At 36.9% G+C, this 18,275-nt stretch overlaps 3 protein-coding genes across 3 annotated transcripts; 2 read left to right on the forward strand and 1 right to left on the reverse strand.

The window, feature by feature from the left end:
- Positions 1 to 885: 885 nt before the first annotated feature.
- Positions 886 to 8,015, forward strand: LOC111405223 (ATP-dependent Clp protease ATP-binding subunit ClpA homolog CD4B, chloroplastic-like). Its single transcript, XM_023034019.1, has 10 exons — positions 886 to 1,048; positions 2,533 to 3,117; positions 3,387 to 3,502; positions 3,590 to 3,712; positions 3,793 to 3,978; positions 4,971 to 5,186; positions 5,613 to 5,830; positions 6,089 to 6,164; positions 6,238 to 6,327; positions 6,522 to 8,015. Exons 2-10 carry the CDS (start codon positions 2,550 to 2,552, stop codon positions 7,701 to 7,703), a joined length of 2,775 nt encoding a protein of 924 aa, XP_022889787.1. The 5' UTR covers positions 886 to 1,048; positions 2,533 to 2,549; the 3' UTR covers positions 7,704 to 8,015.
- A 323-nt stretch (positions 8,016 to 8,338) lies between these two features.
- On the reverse strand, positions 8,339 to 9,282 carry LOC111406440 (GDSL esterase/lipase APG-like; the record flags this gene model as incomplete). Its single annotated transcript, XM_023035866.1, has 2 exons — positions 8,339 to 8,659; positions 9,027 to 9,282. Coding segments are annotated over 2 exons (453 nt in total), but the record flags the coding sequence as incomplete, so codon positions are not given.
- Positions 9,283 to 10,914: 1,632 nt separating this feature from the next.
- Positions 10,915 to 18,046, forward strand: LOC111405224 (ATP-dependent Clp protease ATP-binding subunit ClpA homolog CD4B, chloroplastic-like). The gene is made up of 10 exons (XM_023034020.1): positions 10,915 to 11,078; positions 12,563 to 13,147; positions 13,418 to 13,533; positions 13,621 to 13,743; positions 13,824 to 14,009; positions 15,002 to 15,217; positions 15,644 to 15,861; positions 16,120 to 16,195; positions 16,269 to 16,358; positions 16,553 to 18,046. Exons 2-10 carry the CDS (start codon positions 12,580 to 12,582, stop codon positions 17,732 to 17,734), a joined length of 2,775 nt encoding a protein of 924 aa, XP_022889788.1. The 5' UTR covers positions 10,915 to 11,078; positions 12,563 to 12,579; the 3' UTR covers positions 17,735 to 18,046.
- The last annotated feature ends 229 nt before the right edge of the window (positions 18,047 to 18,275 follow it).

Raw genomic sequence — 18,275 nt, forward strand, 5'->3', positions numbered from 1 at the left:
CTATGGCGATGGTGGCACGTGCAACGGTGATGGTGCAGTGGTGGAGTTCAGATATATTTATACAACTGTTAATCTAAAAGTTTTTGTGCGTAGACGTGGTGGTGTGTGTGCGACGACAATGAGTTGATGTTGGTGATTTGCACGATTTTGTGATGACAGTGGTAATTGTGGTGGACTGACGGTGGTCGTGTCGGTGGTTGTGGTGGTCATGATGGTTTGTTTGATTTTGTGTCAAATAATTGAACCCATGACTTCAAAATTGTGATTGTAACTCCCAATTGTAACTCACAATTTGGGAGTCACAGTTGGTTGTGACAGTGGTCGTGGGGGTTTGGTTGATTTATGACTCACAATTGGATAATCGACCTGAAAATTGTGACTATGAATCGTAAGTATTGGTGGTGGTCACAAATTATTTGATTTCCAGTGATCATTAAATTGGTTAATCTATGATCAATAAATAATACGTGACCAACGAAAAAAATAAATTTTGATCGAAAAATAATGTATGACCTAAAAAATTATTAATCTGTGATCGATAATTTGTGATTATATAATAAATTGTGACTTGTAATATTTGTCATTTGTGATCAATAAATAAATCGTGACTTATAAATTTTTCGATTTATGATCGATGAACACACCGTGACCTATAAAATTTTTGAATTGTAATCGTAAAATAATTTGTGACAAAAAAAAAGTGACGAATTAAATCGTTATTTTGTGATCAAATTATACAAATTTGTGACTTAAATATATTTAATTACTAAAATAATTAATTAATTAAATTAAAAATAATTTTTAATAAAAATATGATTTTTGAAATTTCACACTTCTTTTCTTGGTTTTGGAACGTGACAATTAAATTTTCCCATGTTTTTTATTATGAAGAGAAGAAGCTGCAAACCGGTCCATTTTCATCCACATCTACCTTCTTCTACATCACTCTCAATCCCCCTAAAGTGCACGCCAACCCCCTCTCTCTTTATTATTGAGAGACCTTAACAATTCTCTCATTCGTCTTTCTGTTAATCTATTTTTCATTCAGGTAAAGTTTATATTTCTTGTTGACCTAATTTGTATTTCTGTGTCTGAATTGAAATTGGGTTTCTATTGATATTATTTGATTTTAGGTTAATTAGATGCTCATTGAAGGTTTTTTTCTGATTTGTTCTCGTAATATATCTGTGTTATTTTTTACTTTTATAATTTTTTTCAATCTGGTTCTTTAGGTTTACAGATGAAAGTTTTTAATGTTGAAATAATATTCTTTTTGAATTGATTAGCTAAAAACATGTTATCATAAATGGCGATGGAATGAAATGTTAGCTAGTATCTGTTATCTCTCTGTGATTCTATTTAGATTATGTGAGCTAGCACTAAATGAAAGAGCTAATATGTGTTTTTATGTGCTTTTAGCAGCTCTGGAGCTTGTATGAATTGTTATTGCAAAATTCTCTTTTCATTTTACTTGTTTTTCTATTTTACTGTAAGTACATTCTTTTCTGTGGATGGTGAAAAAATATCATAGATTTATGTGTCTATAGTATGATGTGAGTTCTATTATAATAATATGGGGGTAAAGTGTTCTATAAAATCCACTGGTTTATTTTTTTATTTTTATTATTCTTGTTAAACTTTTATAACGTATGGTATCATCGAATGTTGGTTGATTAGAGTTCATATAGTTCTACTCTCTGCATTTCGGCTCCTCGAATCTGTCTACTTCAAGATAAAGAACTAAAAAAACTTCTTGTGTAGTATGTAGTTTTTAGAAGCCCATTTTTATGGCTCCCTTTTTGAGGTTCAAATTTATGTGTTCCATACTTGAAAACTTATGTTTTCATTGGATTTTTGATTTCTGATTGTTTCCATCAACTGAAGAAGTTTATTCCTTAGTTTGAGATTTTGGAATTAGTCAAGTCGAATAATTGCATTAACTTAGCAGTGGGCATGCAATCCCTCCTGCCAACTTCCTCGATTCAAGATGATATGTTAGATCTACTTCTCAAAAAATTGTTGCTTCTTGTATATTCAGCTCTTTGTATGGCAGAGGCCTTTCTACTTTATTTTAGCCTCCAGTTGCATTAACTTTATGTGTTGAACAGTTGAAGTGACTTTCTAGTGTTCTCATGGAGCTTTTCAATGTGGTCTTTTGCTTCCTAAGCTGAGAACTCTGGGTAATTAGGTGGTTGTGGGTGTTTGTGGATCCTTTCATGTCCAAATACCCACTAATTGACCCTTTTTGTTGGTTCTAGAAAATAAAATTATCCTTTTAGGATGTTTCTACGTTATAAATTGCACAGTGCATGTTTGTTGAAGATGGGAATCATTTTCCTGTTATGGTGAACATATGTAAATATTTCACATTTTTCATGCTCGTCTCGCAAGAAGAAACTTTAGCAGATTATGCTAGCTATATATGTCGCCATCTCACATTTTGGAGCTTCAAATAGAATTGTTTTGTGCTCACAACTAAAAAATGGCCTTTTGATTTAAATCTTAGCTGTCTTATTGTCATTTCATATGCAGATCCCTTTAACGCAATCATGGCGAGAGCTTTAGTTCAGTCAAGTAATAACCTCAATATAGTTTCCGGTGAAAGGAATGGTCAATTAAAGGGATCTGGGAGTAACAAAAGAATGGTTACAATGCTGTGTAGTTTACAAACAATGCCTCTAAGGATCAGGAATTTATCAGGATTGCGAGGATCCAATGCCTTAGATATGATGCTGAGGCAAACTGGCCAGTCATTCCAATCGAAGGTATCTGGTATCACCTCTGTTACACGACGAAGAAAATGCCGAATTGCACCACGAGCCATGTTTGAGCGCTTTACTGAGAAAGCAATAAAAGTTATCATGCTTGCACAAGAGGAGGCAAGACGGCTTGGTCATAATTTTGTGGGAACTGAGCAGATTCTGTTGGGACTTATTGGCGAGGGCACTGGCATTGCTGCTAAGGTTCTCAAGTCAATGGGAATTAATTTGAAAGATGCCCGTGTGGAGGTGGAGAAAATAATTGGAAGGGGTAGTGGATTCGTTGCTGTGGAGATACCTTTTACTCCTCGTGCAAAGCGTGTGTTAGAACTCTCACTAGAGGAAGCTCGCCAGCTTGGTAAGTTTTTCATTGATTCTTTTAGTGTGTGCTAGTTTCTTGAGAGTGTCTTCGAGGCAACGGTTCCTGGTACACATGTTAGGCTTTAACTTCATCAAATTCTAATATACATTTTATCAATAACGGTTCTTCTTCTTTTTTTTTTATTTTTTTATTTTTATTTAGGTTAGCTTCATAATTAGCCTCAGGACACATGATTATTTGTGTGGATTATTATCAATTTCTTTTTCTCTGAAATTTGATGTGAAATTTATTGCCTTTTGATGTAGGTCACAATTACATTGGATCAGAACACTTGCTGCTGGGATTGCTTCGTGAGGGTGAAGGTGTGGCAGCTCGTGTTCTTGAGAATTTAGGTGCTGACCCAAGTAATATTCGTACACAGGCAAGAATTACTACTACTCTTTTCTTTTTGTCAACTATTTTGTGATCCCTTAAAACTGACTGTATGTTGATCCATTTGGGCGATTAGGTTATTAGAATGGTGGGCGAGAGTGCAGAAGCTGTTGGTGCTGGTGTTGGAGGTGGAAGCTCAGGCAACAAGATGCCTACACTGGAGGAGTATGGTACTAATTTAACCAAGCTAGCTGAGGAGGTAATCTTCTGTATTTCTTGAAGCCTGCAAGCATTAACTTCTCATGGAAGGCTAAAAGTTGCTTGATGTCTTGGTTTTAGGGTAAATTAGACCCTGTTGTTGGAAGGCAGCAGCAAATTGAACGTGTCACTCAGATTCTGGGGCGGCGTACAAAAAATAACCCCTGCCTCATTGGAGAACCTGGGGTTGGGAAGACAGCTATTGCAGAGGGCCTTGCTCAGAGAATTGCCAATGGGGATGTTCCTGAGACCATTGAGGGGAAAAAGGTAAATTACTATATGAAGCGTTGAAGAGAGATAGGCTGATTGGTTAGCTGGTACCCTAAGGTTGCATTTGCTGTCCCGGATAAGACTATATAATAAATGTAGTATAAATTTAGAATAGATAGTATTAGATGGATGGAATTATGGTGTTGATAATATATTCTTTGATTTTTTAGTGAAAAATGTCATTTCTTACTGTCAACCGTATGGTATAACATAATGTGGATGGTTGTGTTAGGCCAGATAAGATGACATTATTTAGAATGAGAATCAAAGAATATCATTCACCTTAATCTCCATAATATAGTTACTCACCACAATATATTCTAATTTTATAATAAATTTTTTACGGTCTATTTGGGTTCACCAAATGCAACCTAAATGTCCCATGATTAGAAGTATGAGTTGGACGGCTATTTTCAAGGTCCCCAATTTGGTAATCCTCTATAAATTTGAAGAGTTAAGCTTGTTTCCCTCTTTGTAGTGGATCTTGGAGATCCACTAAAAATTTTGAAGAAGATTTTAAAAATAAGTATTAAAACAACTCCCTAATATGCATTCTTGCTAAATTATTTTTTCTTAGGTGGTGGTGGTTGTACGAGGGTTTGTAGGGTTTTATAATTATTCATGTTATCTGGATTCTAAACAAAATGTAGCGTATGCACCAATTTGGTTCTGTAAAACTTATATCCACACTACCCCTTTTGTGCTTTCAGTTTATATATTTCATAATTATAGTTTTATGTTCTAGTGGAATAAGTAAGCCTCCGTTCGTCAAACTTTATAAATCAATTTATAAATGGCCAAATCTCATTTTCAACTGCACATTCAATGGACCATAAGTACTATATGCTTATCCACCATTCATTTTTATTTATTTATAAATTAAATCGTTTATAAATTCTTTCCCAACAGAGGCTAATTTAATGCTTTTATCAAATACTGAAAACACACAGTATTTTGAGCTGAGAATAAAAATTCCTCTGTCCTTTCAGGTTATAACCCTTGATATGGGTCTTCTCGTTGCTGGGACAAAGTATCGTGGTGAATTTGAGGAAAGGCTGAAGAAGCTGATGGAGGAAATTAAACAGAGTGATGAAATTATTCTTTTTATTGATGAAGTGCACACATTGATTGGAGCAGGAGCAGCAGAGGGGGCGATAGATGCTGCAAACATCTTGAAACCTGCGCTAGCTCGGGGTGAATTACAGGTTGGTAGGGCCAAAATTGAACCATCGACTGTTCCATATGTAGCTTATGTATGCATTTAATGTTGTGCATCATTCTTCACATTCTTAAAAATCTTAATTACTCTTCCTTCTGGACATTTTTGAAAATGAGACAACAATTTCTCTAGTTAAATTATTTTTTGGAAATCTCATCTTCCTCTGTGTACCACACTTCATTTCCTTTCCCACCTCAGTGTCATAGGTATGTTTTGCAAAGCGTTGAAAAGGGTTGTTTGGGTGCATTCAGCCTTGACTTATTTTCTATATGGCACTATTGAATGACTTTTAATGGCTCACAATTTTGATGTACTAAGTTTAACGGGAGTGCTTCGTATGTCTTTCCCCATCTTTTATTAGTCACCACATTTTTTGATATCTTTTGATCATGCTTATATCTTCATCAATCAGTGTATTGGGGCTACTACACTGGATGAATACAGAAAGCACATTGAGAAAGATCCAGCATTAGAAAGACGGTTCCAGCCTGTCAAGGTCCCAGAGCCTACTGTGGATGAAACCATACAAATTTTAAAAGGGCTTCGTGAACGATATGAAATCCATCACAAGCTTCGTTACACTGATGAAGCTTTAGTTTCTGCAGCTCAGCTATCATACCAGTACATCAGGTTGTACTTTTTTAGAGAAAAAATTAAATATTATATTGTAATCTATAAATTATTGTTTACCGGTTACAATAAACAGTATGTGGATGTATTATAATGTTGAATGGGACGCGAGGATTTTTAACATCCGAATAACGGTGCTTTGCATCCCCCCATTAGTTGTCTTCTGATCCTAGCAATAGTCACATACGTACCCACCTTAGTCAGGTGTTGCTTGTAAACTGTCTGCTCAGCTCTGACTATTCTCTTTGTATATTTCAGTGATCGCTTTCTTCCAGATAAAGCCATTGACTTGATTGATGAAGCTGGTTCCCGGGTTCGACTTCTTCATGCTCAGGTATGGGATTTTCTTAGTGATGCTATTTTCCTTATCCGAACCAATCTATAGCAACAGTTGTATTTTTTTGCAGCTTCCTGAGGAAGCTAGGGAGGTAGAGAAAGAACTCAGACAGATCACAAAGGAGAAAAATGAGGCAGTCAGAAGTCAGGACTTTGAAAAGGTGAATTGTAACCTTATAATACATATCCCATTTTGTAGTCCAATAAGAGTAAGATATAGGATACTGAGTTTTCTTTCATGTTTCAATCATGATGCCAATTCTTAAGCTGTTTAGTTGCTGAGTTTCATGCTCAGCAGGATTTCCTAGCACCAGCTTTATCAGACGAAGCTCATGATACTTTAATCAATGTACAGGCTGGGGAGCTACGTGACAGGGAAATGGATCTAAAGGCACAGATATCTGCTCTTATAGACAAAAACAAAGAAATGACGAAGGCTGAGAGTGAGGCTGGGGATGGAGGTCCTGTTGTGACAGAAGTTGACATTCAGCACATTGTTTCTTCTTGGACGGGAATACCTGTTGAGAAAGTGTCTACTGATGAATCTGATCGTCTCCTCAAGATGGAGGAGACACTCCACACTCGGGTCATTGGGCAGGATGAAGCTGTCAAAGCCATCAGTCGTGCCATTCGCCGTGCTCGTGTTGGTCTTAAAAACCCCAATCGGCCTATTGCGAGCTTTATCTTTTCCGGGCCAACTGGTGTTGGAAAGTCAGAACTGGCTAAAGCACTAGCAGCCTACTACTTTGGTTCAGAAGAAGCCATGATCCGGCTTGATATGAGTGAGTTCATGGAGAGACACACTGTTTCGAAACTCATTGGCTCACCTCCTGGTTACGTTGGTTACACCGAAGGTGGACAGCTAACAGAGGCTGTTCGACGCCGTCCTTATACCGTTGTACTTTTTGATGAAATCGAAAAGGCTCATCCTGATGTGTTTAATATGATGCTTCAAATTCTTGAAGACGGAAGGTTAACTGACAGCAAGGGTAGAACAGTAGACTTCAAGAACACCCTCTTAATCATGACATCAAATGTCGGAAGTAGTGTAATCGAGAAGGGAGGTCGTCGTATTGGTTTTGATCTAGACTATGATGAGAAGGATAGCAGTTACAACCGGATCAAGAGCCTAGTGACAGAGGAGCTGAAACAATATTTCAGGCCAGAATTTTTAAATAGATTGGATGAGATGATTGTATTCCGGCAGCTCACCAAGCTGGAGGTGAAGGAGATTGCTGATATAATGCTAAAGGAGGTATTCGAGAGACTGAAAAGCAAAGATATCGAACTTCAGGTGACTGAGAGATTTAGAGATAGGGTCGTTGAGGAAGGATACAACCCAAGCTATGGGGCAAGACCACTTAGACGAGCTATAATGAGACTTTTGGAGGACAGCATGGCAGAGAAGATGCTTGCTCGTGAAATCAAAGAAGGTGATTCAGTTATAGTTGATGTTGACTCTGATGGCAACGTGATTGTTCTCAATGGTAGCAGTGGTGCCCCTCCTGAGCCATCTCCTGAGCCTGTTGCTGTCTAGACTGAGCTTTCGTTTGGCTGTAGCCTGTTCGTTGTTTGTACTGCTGCTTTTCATTTGAAGGCGAAAAACTATGAAGTTATTAATTGGAGGCTGAGTCCAAATCCAGTTGATAAATTTATGTTTGAGTATTAAGTCTTTATGCATGTCTCAGTCGGCCACTAGGAATATAGTTTTAGATTTTCAGAAATTTTATGATTAAAGGACATGTCGGTTATGGTAAAGGTTGAGATATAGCTGTTACTTTCATTTCGACTTTTTAAGTTTGTACATTTACTTGAATGTACAAACTATTTTAATATGCTACTTTCTTTATGGTAAAGGTTGAGATATAGCTGTTACTTTCATTTCGACTTTTTAAGTTTGTACATTTACTTGAATGTACAAACTATTTTAATATGCTACTTTCTTTATTAGGACTACAGATTAGCAGGAAAGGAGAGGCTCCTTTCTCGATATAAAATGTACAAACTATTTTAATATGCTACTTTCTTTATTAGGACTACAGATTAGCAGGAAAGGAGAGGCTCCTTTCTCGATATAAAATGTACAAACTATTTTAATATGCTACTTTCTTTATTAGGACTACAGATTAGCAGGAAAGGAGAGGCTCCTTTCTCGATATAAAATGTACAAACTATTTTAATATGCTACTTTCTTTATTAGGACTACAGATTAGCAGGAAAGGAGAGGCTCCTTTCTCGATATAAAGGAAGTAACATCCTCAACATTTACATATGAAAGAGGTAGTAAATTCTTGGATCATCCTATGAGGCTGATTCCTTGGGAAATCAAGGCATTAGCTAGAACTTGATTAGCTGACTGAGACGGGTGCACACTATCCCAAAACACATACTGAGTCGCATTGCTGCAAGTACCGATTGACTTGGGATTGCACAGAATTACTGTTGTCTCTACAGTTCCTGTACCACAGCAACCTCTCCCTGCTTCTGCAAAACCTACAAGGACAAAAATAACATCATCTAAAAGCTTCGCTATTAGAAAGAGACATTTCCTTCAACAAACTACGCATATGCAGATCAGATTCATCAAATACGTAATACATGAAAATTTTTCTTGTTAGGGGGCACCGAGACCTCAACTGAAGTCTTTTGCCCGCTCTCTGATAAAACAAAAAAGGCCTTTGCCTTACACGTGACATTTTTCGTAATGCTCTAATGTTATGTTTGATCTAAAAGCTTAAGTATTTAGTGAAGGAAACATTTATTTATTTAAATATTTTTCAACAAATAACAGCAGAAATTATTATGTTGAAGCGAATCAATCCATCATAACATAGATTTCTGAAGACAAATTTGTTCGTACCTTGTTTTGATGGATCTTGAATTAGTTCATAAAGGGGCTTGTAGATGTCGAACACAACAATCTTAAGGCCGGAAAGTTGTTGCTGGAGTTGTATTGCGGATGAGTTGAGCTTTTCGTTGAATCCTTGGGCATCACTGTTAATCCTAGAGACACAACCACTCTCGTGTAATATAGTTCTTGTTACTGGAATGCAGCCCAATGGTGGAAGTGATGTCACCCCGATTCTCCTGGCTCCACAGATTTGAAGTTTGAGGATTCACTTGCTAGAGCAAATTAATAAAGGATTTAAGTTCTAATTTGTAAAGTTTTGAAACACAACTATAATTTACCTTTTATGTTTTTTGTGGAAATTACGGATTCTAATAAATTAAAAATCCTCATTTCATAAATAAGAAGACATGTTTAGTATTTCACAAATCATAATTTTTTAAATTAATTAATGTATTTAAAAATTAATTAAGTAAAACAATTTCAAATCTAATTAAATCAATCTCAATTCCCTCTCTCTCTCTCTGCCTTAAACACCGCCGTCGAATATCTCTCCCACAAATCGACCATCTCTAGACAAGCGTTCACCGAAAGATCACGATCGAGCAACAGCCAGAACAGTGGCAAATGGTGGTCGTGGAGATCTTGATTAGGGTTTGGGGAGTGGTTGGATGAAATTTGTGTTAATTTGAAAGCTGGAGGCCACCATAGTGGAGAGGAAGGCTGCAGCGATGACGTCATTACAATGGCTTGACGTCGTTGCATTGTGTAGAGGGCATAGGGGCGATGACGCCGCGGCGGGCGGAATGAGTGCCGCTCCGCGATTTGGGAAAAATTTGGTGGAGGCGCGATCTGGTACGAATATGATTTTTTTGGGTTTTTGCGAAGGTTTGGGATGGTGCTCAGAGTTTGGTGGTTTGCTTTGTGGTAGGTACGGTGATGGTGTTTGCAGCTGTTGAAGGTAATGCAGGTGATGGTGGTAGTGCCAAGTGGTGATTGTCGCTACATGAATTATGCTATGGCGATGGTGGCACGTGCAGCGGTGATGGTGCAGTGGTGGAGTTCAGATATATTTATACAACTGTTAATCTAAAAGTTTTTGTGCGTAGACGTGGTGGTGTGTGTGCGACGACAATGAGTTGATGTTGGTGATTTGCACGATTTTGTGATGACAGTGGTAATTGTGGTGGACTGACGGTGGTCGTGTCGGTGGTTGTGGTGGTCATGACGGTTTGTTTGATTTTGTGTCAAATAATTGAACCCATGACTTCAAAATTGTGATTGTAACTCCCAATTGTAACTCACAATTTGGGAGTCACAGTTGGTTGTGACAGTGGTCGTGGGGGTTTGGTTGATTTATGAATCACAATTGGATAAGCGACCTGAAAATTGTGACTATGAATCGTAAGTATTGGTGGTGGTCACAAATTATTTGATTTCCAGTGATCATTAAATTGGTTAATCTATGATCAATAAATAATACGTGACCAACGAAAAAAATAAATTTTGATCAAAAAATAATGTATGACCTAAAAAATTATTAATCTGTGATCGATAATTTGTGATTATATAATAAATTGTGACTTGTAATATTTGTCATTTGTGATCAATAAATAAATCGTGACTTATAAATTTTTCGATTTATGATCGATGAACACACTGTGACCTATAAAATTTTTGAATTGTAATCGTAAAATAATTTGTGACAAAAAAAAAGTGACGAATTAAATCGTTATTTTGTGATCAAATTATACAAATTTGTGACTTAAATATATTTAATTACTAAAATAATTAATTAATTAAATTAAAAATAATTTTTAATAAAAATATGATTTTTGAAATTTCACACTTCTTTTCTTGGTTTTGGAACGTGACAATTAAATTTTCCCATGTTTTTTATTATGAAGAGAAGAAGCTGCAAACCGGTCCATTTTCATCCACATCTACCTTCTTCTACATCACTCTCAATCCCCCTAAAGTGCACGCCAACCCCCTCTCTCTTTATTATTGAGAGACCTTAACAATTCTCTCATTCGTCTTTCTGTTAATCTATTTTTCATTCAGGTAAAGTTTATATTTCTTGTTGACCTAATTTGTATTTCTGTGTCTGAATTGAAATTGGGTTTCTATTGATATTATTTGATTTTAGGTTAATTAGATGCTCATTGAAGGTTTTTTTCTGATTTGTTCTCGTAATATATCTGTGTTATTTTTTACTTTTATAATTTTTTTCAATCTGGTTCTTTAGGTTTACAGATGAAAGTTTTTAATGTTGAAATAATATTCTTTTTGAATTGATTAGCTAAAAACATGTTATCATAAATGGCGATGGAATGAAATGTTAGCTAGTATCTGTTATCTCTCTGTGATTCTATTTAGATTATGTGAGCTAGCACTAAATGAAAGAGCTAATATGTGTTTTTATGTGCTTTTAGCAGCTCTGGAGCTTGTATGAATTGTTATTGCAAAATTCTCTTTTCATTTTACTTGTTTTTCTATTTTACTGTAAGTACATTCTTTTCTGTGGATGGTGAAAAAATATCTTAGATTTATGTGTCTATAGTATGATGTGAGTTCTATTATAATAATATGGGGGTAAAGTGTTCTATAAAATCCACTGGTTTATTTTTTTATTTTTATTATTCTTGTTAAACTTTTATAACGTATGGTATCATCGAATGTTGGTTGATTAGAGTTCATATAGTTCTACTCTCTGCATTTCGGCTCCTCGAATCTGTCTACTTCAAGATAAAGAACTAAAAAAACTTCTTGTGTAGTATGTAGTTTTTAGAAGCCCATTTTTATGGCTCCCTTTTTGAGGTTCAAATTTATGTGTTCCATACTTGAAAACTTATGTTTTCATTGGATTTTTGATTTCTGATTGTTTCCATCAACTGAAGAAGTTTATTCCTTAGTTTGAGATTTTGGAATTAGTCAAGTCGAATAATTGCATTAACTTAGCAGTGGAAATGCAATCCCTCCTGCCAACTTCCTCGATTCAAGATGATATGTTAGATCTACTTCTCAAAAAATTGTTGCTTCTTGTATATTCAGCTCTTTGTATGGCAGAGGCCTTTCTACTTTATTTTAGCCTCCAGTTGCATTAACTTTATGTGTTGAACAGTTGAAGTGACTTTCTAGTGTTCTCATGGAGCTTTTCAATGTGGTCTTTTGCTTCCTAAGCTGAGAACTCTGGGTAATTAGGTGGTTGTGGGTGTTTGTGGATCCTTTCATGTCCAAATACCCACTAATTGACCCTTTTTGTTGGTTCTAGAAAATAAAATTATCCTTTTAGGATGTTTCTACGTTATAAATTGCACAGTGCATGTTTGTTGAAGATGGGAATCATTTTCCTGTTATGGTGAACATATGTAAATATTTCACATTTTTCATGCTCGTCTCGCAAGAAGAAACTTTAGCAGATTATGCTAGCTATATATGTCGCCATCTCACATTTTGGAGCTTCAAATAGAATTGTTTTGTGCTCACAACTAAAAAATGGCCTTTTGATTTAAATCTTAGCTGTCTTATTGTCATTTCATATGCAGATCCCTTTAACGCAATCATGGCGAGAGCTTTAGTTCAGTCAAGTAATAACCTCAATATAGTTTCCGGTGAAAGGAATGGTCAATTAAAGGGATCTGGGAGTAACAAAAGAATGGTTACAATGCTGTGTAGTTTACAAACAATGCCTCTAAGGATCAGGAATTTCTCAGGATTGCGAGGATCCAATGCCTTAGATATGATGCTGAGGCAAACTGGCCAGTCATTCCTTTCGAAGGTATCTGGTATCACCTCTGTTACACGACGAAGAAAATGCCGAATTGCACCACGAGCCATGTTTGAGCGCTTTACTGAGAAAGCAATAAAAGTTATCATGCTTGCACAAGAGGAGGCAAGACGGCTTGGTCATAATTTTGTGGGAACTGAGCAGATTCTGTTGGGACTTATTGGCGAGGGCACTGGCATTGCTGCTAAGGTTCTCAAGTCAATGGGAATTAATTTGAAAGATGCCCGTGTGGAGGTGGAGAAAATAATTGGAAGGGGTAGTGGATTCGTTGCTGTGGAGATACCTTTTACTCCTCGTGCAAAGCGTGTGTTAGAACTCTCACTAGAGGAAGCTCGCCAGCTTGGTAAGTTTTTCATTGATTCTTTTAGTGTGTGCTAGTTTCTTGAGAGTGTCTTCGAGGCAACGGTTCCTGGTACACATGTTAGGCTTTAACTTCATCAAATTCTAATATACATTTTATCAATAAAGGTTCTTCTTCTTTTTTTTTTTATTTTTTTATTTTTATTTAGGTTAGCTTCATATTTAGCCTCAGGACACATGATTATTTGTGTGGATTATTATCAATTTCTTTTTCTCTGAAATTTGATGTGAAATTTATTGCCTTTTGATGTAGGTCACAATTACATTGGATCAGAACACTTGCTGCTGGGATTGCTTCGTGAGGGTGAAGGTGTGGCAGCTCGTGTTCTTGAGAATTTAGGTGCTGACCCAAGTAATATTCGTACACAGGCAAGAATTACTACTACTCTTTTCTTTTTGTCAACTATTTTGTGATCCCTTAAAACTGACTGTATGTTGATCCATTTGGGCGATTAGGTTATTAGAATGGTGGGCGAGAGTGCAGAAGCTGTTGGTGCTGGTGTTGGAGGTGGAAGCTCAGGCAACAAGATGCCTACACTGGAGGAGTATGGTACTAATTTAACCAAGCTAGCTGAGGAGGTAATCTTCTGTATTTCTTGAAGCCTGCAAGCATTAACTTCTCATGGAAGGCTAAAAGTTGCTTGATGTCTTGGTTTTAGGGTAAATTAGACCCTGTTGTTGGAAGGCAGCAGCAAATTGAACGTGTCACTCAGATTCTGGGGCGGCGTACAAAAAATAACCCCTGCCTCATTGGAGAACCTGGGGTTGGGAAGACAGCTATTGCAGAGGGCCTTGCTCAGAGAATTGCCAATGGGGATGTTCCTGAGACCATTGAGGGGAAAAAGGTAAATTACTATATGAAGCGTTGAAGAGAGATAGGCAGATTGGTTAGCTGGTACCCTAAGGTTGCATTTGCTGTCCCGGATAAGACTATATAATAAATGTAGTATAAATTTAGAATAGATAGTATTAGATGGATGGAATTATGGTGTTGATAATATATTCTTTGATTTTTTAGTGAAAAATGTCATTTCTTACTGTCAACCGTATGGTATAACATAATGTGGATGGTTGTGTTAGGCCAGATAAGATGACATTATTTAGAATGAGAATCAAAGAATATCATTCACCTTAATCTCCATAATATAGTTACTCACCACAATATATTCTAATTTTATAATAAATTTTTTACGGTCTATTTGGGTTCACCAAATGCAACCTAAATGTCCCATGATTAGAAGTATGAGTTGGACGGCTATTTTCAAGGTCCCCAATTTGGTAATCCTCTATAAATTTGAAGAGTTAAGCTTGTTTCCCTCTTTGTAGTGGATCTTGGAGATCCACTAAAAATTTTGAAGAAGATTTTAAAAATAAGTATTAAAACAACTCCCTAATATGCATTCTTGCTAAATTATTTTTTCTTAGGTGGTGGTGGTTGTACGAGGGTTTGTAGGGTTTTATAATTATTCATGTTATCTGGATTCTAAACAAAATGTAGCGTATGCACCAATTTGGTTCTGTAAAACTTATATCCACACTACCCCTTTTGTGCTTTCAGTTTATATATTTCATAATTATAGTTTTATGTTCTAGTGGAATAAGTAAGCCTCCGTTCGTCAAACTTTATAAATCAATTTATAAATGGCCAAATCTCATTTTCAACTGCACATTCAATGGACCATAAGTACTATATGCTTATCCACCATTCATTTTTATTTATTTATAAATTAAATCGTTTATAAATTCTTTCCCAACAGAGGCTAATTTAATGCTTTTATCAAATACTGAAAACACACAGTATTTTGAGCTGAGAATAAAAATTCCTCTGTCCTTTCAGGTTATAACCCTTGATATGGGTCTTCTCGTTGCTGGGACAAAGTATCGTGGTGAATTTGAGGAAAGGCTGAAGAAGCTGATGGAGGAAATTAAACAGAGTGATGAAATTATTCTTTTTATTGATGAAGTGCACACATTGATTGGAGCAGGAGCAGCAGAGGGGGCGATAGATGCTGCAAACATCTTGAAACCTGCGCTAGCTCGGGGTGAATTACAGGTTGGTAGGGCCAAAATTGAACCATCGACTGTTCCATATGTAGCTTATGTATGCATTTAATGTTGTGCATCATTCTTCACATTCTTAAAAATCTTAATTACTCTTCCTTCTGGACATTTTTGAAAATGAGACAACAATTTCTCTAGTTAAATTATTTTTTGGAAATCTCATCTTCCTCTGTGTACCACACTTCATTTCCTTTCCCACCTCAGTGTCATAGGTATGTTTTGCAAAGCGTTGAAAAGGGTTGTTTGGGTGCATTCAGCCTTGACTTATTTTCTATATGGCACTATTGAATGACTTTTAATGGCTCACAATTTTGATGTACTAAGTTTAACGGGAGTGCTTCGTATGTCTTTCCCCATCTTTTATTAGTCACCACATTTTTTGATATCTTTTGATCATGCTTATATCTTCATCAATCAGTGTATTGGGGCTACTACACTGGATGAATACAGAAAGCACATTGAGAAAGATCCAGCATTAGAAAGACGGTTCCAGCCTGTCAAGGTCCCAGAGCCTACTGTGGATGAAACCATACAAATTTTAAAAGGGCTTCGTGAACGATATGAAATCCATCACAAGCTTCGTTACACTGATGAAGCTTTAGTTTCTGCAGCTCAGCTATCATACCAGTACATCAGGTTGTACTTTTTTAGAGAAAAAATTAAATATTATATTGTAATCTATAAATTATTGTTTACCGGTTACAATAAACAGTATGTGGATGTATTATAATGTTGAATGGGACGCGAGGATTTTTAACATCCGAATAACGGTGCTTTGCATCCCCCCATTAGTTGTCTTCTGATCCTAGCAATAGTCACATACGTACCCACCTTAGTCAGGTGTTGCTTGTAAACTGTCTGCTCAGCTCTGACTATTCTCTTTGTATATTTCAGTGATCGCTTTCTTCCAGATAAAGCCATTGACTTGATTGATGAAGCTGGTTCCCGGGTTCGACTTCGTCATGCTCAGGTATGGGATTTTCTTAGTGATGCTATTTTCCTTATCCGAACCAATCTATAGCAACAGTTGTATTTTTTTGCAGCTTCCTGAGGAAGCTAGGGAGGTAGAGAAAGAACTCAGACAGATCACAAAGGAGAAAAATGAGGCAGTCAGAAGTCAGGACTTTGAAAAGGTGAATTGTAACCTTATAATACATATCCCATTTTGTAGTCCAATAAGAGTAAGATATAGGATACTGAGTTTTCTTTCATGTTTCAATCATGATGCCAATTCTTAAGCTGTTTAGTTGCTGAGTTTCATGCTCAGCAGGATTTCCTAGCACCAGCTTTATCAGACGAAGCTCATGATACTTTAATCAATGTACAGGCTGGGGAGCTACGTGACAGGGAAATGGATCTAAAGGCACAGATATCTGCTCTTATAGACAAAAACAAAGAAATGACGAAGGCTGAGAGTGAGGCTGGGGATGGAGGTCCTGTTGTGACAGAAGTTGACATTCAGCACATTGTTTCTTCTTGGACGGGAATACCTGTTGAGAAAGTGTCTACTGATGAATCTGATCGTCTCCTCAAGATGGAGGAGACACTCCACACTCGGGTCATTGGGCAGGATGAAGCTGTCAAAGCCATCAGTCGTGCCATTCGCCGTGCTCGTGTTGGTCTTAAAAACCCCAATCGGCCTATTGCGAGCTTTATCTTTTCCGGGCCAACTGGTGTTGGAAAGTCAGAACTGGCTAAAGCACTAGCAGCCTACTACTTTGGTTCAGAAGAAGCCATGATCCGGCTTGATATGAGTGAGTTCATGGAGAGACACACTGTTTCGAAACTCATTGGCTCACCTCCTGGTTACGTTGGTTACACCGAAGGTGGACAGCTAACAGAGGCTGTTCGACGCCGTCCTTATACCGTTGTACTTTTTGATGAAATCGAAAAGGCTCATCCTGATGTGTTTAATATGATGCTTCAAATTCTTGAAGACGGAAGGTTAACTGACAGCAAGGGTAGAACAGTAGACTTCAAGAACACCCTCTTAATCATGACATCAAATGTCGGAAGTAGTGTAATCGAGAAGGGAGGTCGTCGTATTGGTTTTGATCTAGACTATGATGAGAAGGATAGCAGTTACAACCGGATCAAGAGCCTAGTGACAGAGGAGCTGAAACAATATTTCAGGCCAGAATTTTTAAATAGATTGGATGAGATGATTGTATTCCGGCAGCTCACCAAGCTGGAGGTGAAGGAGATTGCTGATATAATGCTAAAGGAGGTATTCGAGAGACTGAAAAGCAAAGATATCGAACTTCAGGTGACTGAGAGATTTAGAGATAGGGTCGTTGAGGAAGGATACAACCCAAGCTATGGGGCAAGACCACTTAGACGAGCTATAATGAGACTTTTGGAGGACAGCATGGCAGAGAAGATGCTTGCTCGTGAAATCAAAGAAGGTGATTCAGTTATAGTTGATGTTGACTCTGATGGCAACGTGATTGTTCTCAATGGTAGCAGTGGTGCCCCTCCTGAGCCATCTCCTGAGCCTGTTGCTGTCTAGACTGAGCTTTCGTTTGGCTGTAGCCTGTTCGTTGTTTGTACTGCTGCTTTTCATTTGAAGGCGAAAAACTATGAAGTTATTAATTGGAGGCTGAGTCCAAATCCAGTTGATAAATTTATGTTTGAGTATTAAGTCTTTATGCATGTCTCAGTCGGCCACTAGGAATATAGTTTTAGATTTTCAGAAATTTTATGATTAAAGGACATGTCGGTTATGGTAAAGGTTGAGATATAGCTGTTACTTTCATTTCGACTTTTTAAGTTTGTACATTTACTTGAATGTACAAACTATTTTAATATGCTACTTTCTTTATGGTAAAGGTTGAGATATAGCTGTTACTTTCATTTCGACTTTTTAAGTTTGTACATTTACTTGAATGTACAAACTATTTTAATATGCAACTTTCTTTATTAGGACTACAGATTAGCAGGAAAGGAGAGGCTCCTTTCTCGATATAAAATGTACAAACTATTTTAATATGCTACTTTCTTTATTAGGACTACAGATTAGCAGGAAAGGAGAGGCTCCTTTCTCGATATAA

Source organism: Olea europaea, chromosome 12 (genome assembly GCF_002742605.1).
Source record: "Olea europaea var. sylvestris chromosome 12, O_europaea_v1, whole genome shotgun sequence".
Classification (NCBI taxonomy): Eukaryota; Viridiplantae; Streptophyta; class Magnoliopsida; order Lamiales; family Oleaceae; genus Olea; species Olea europaea.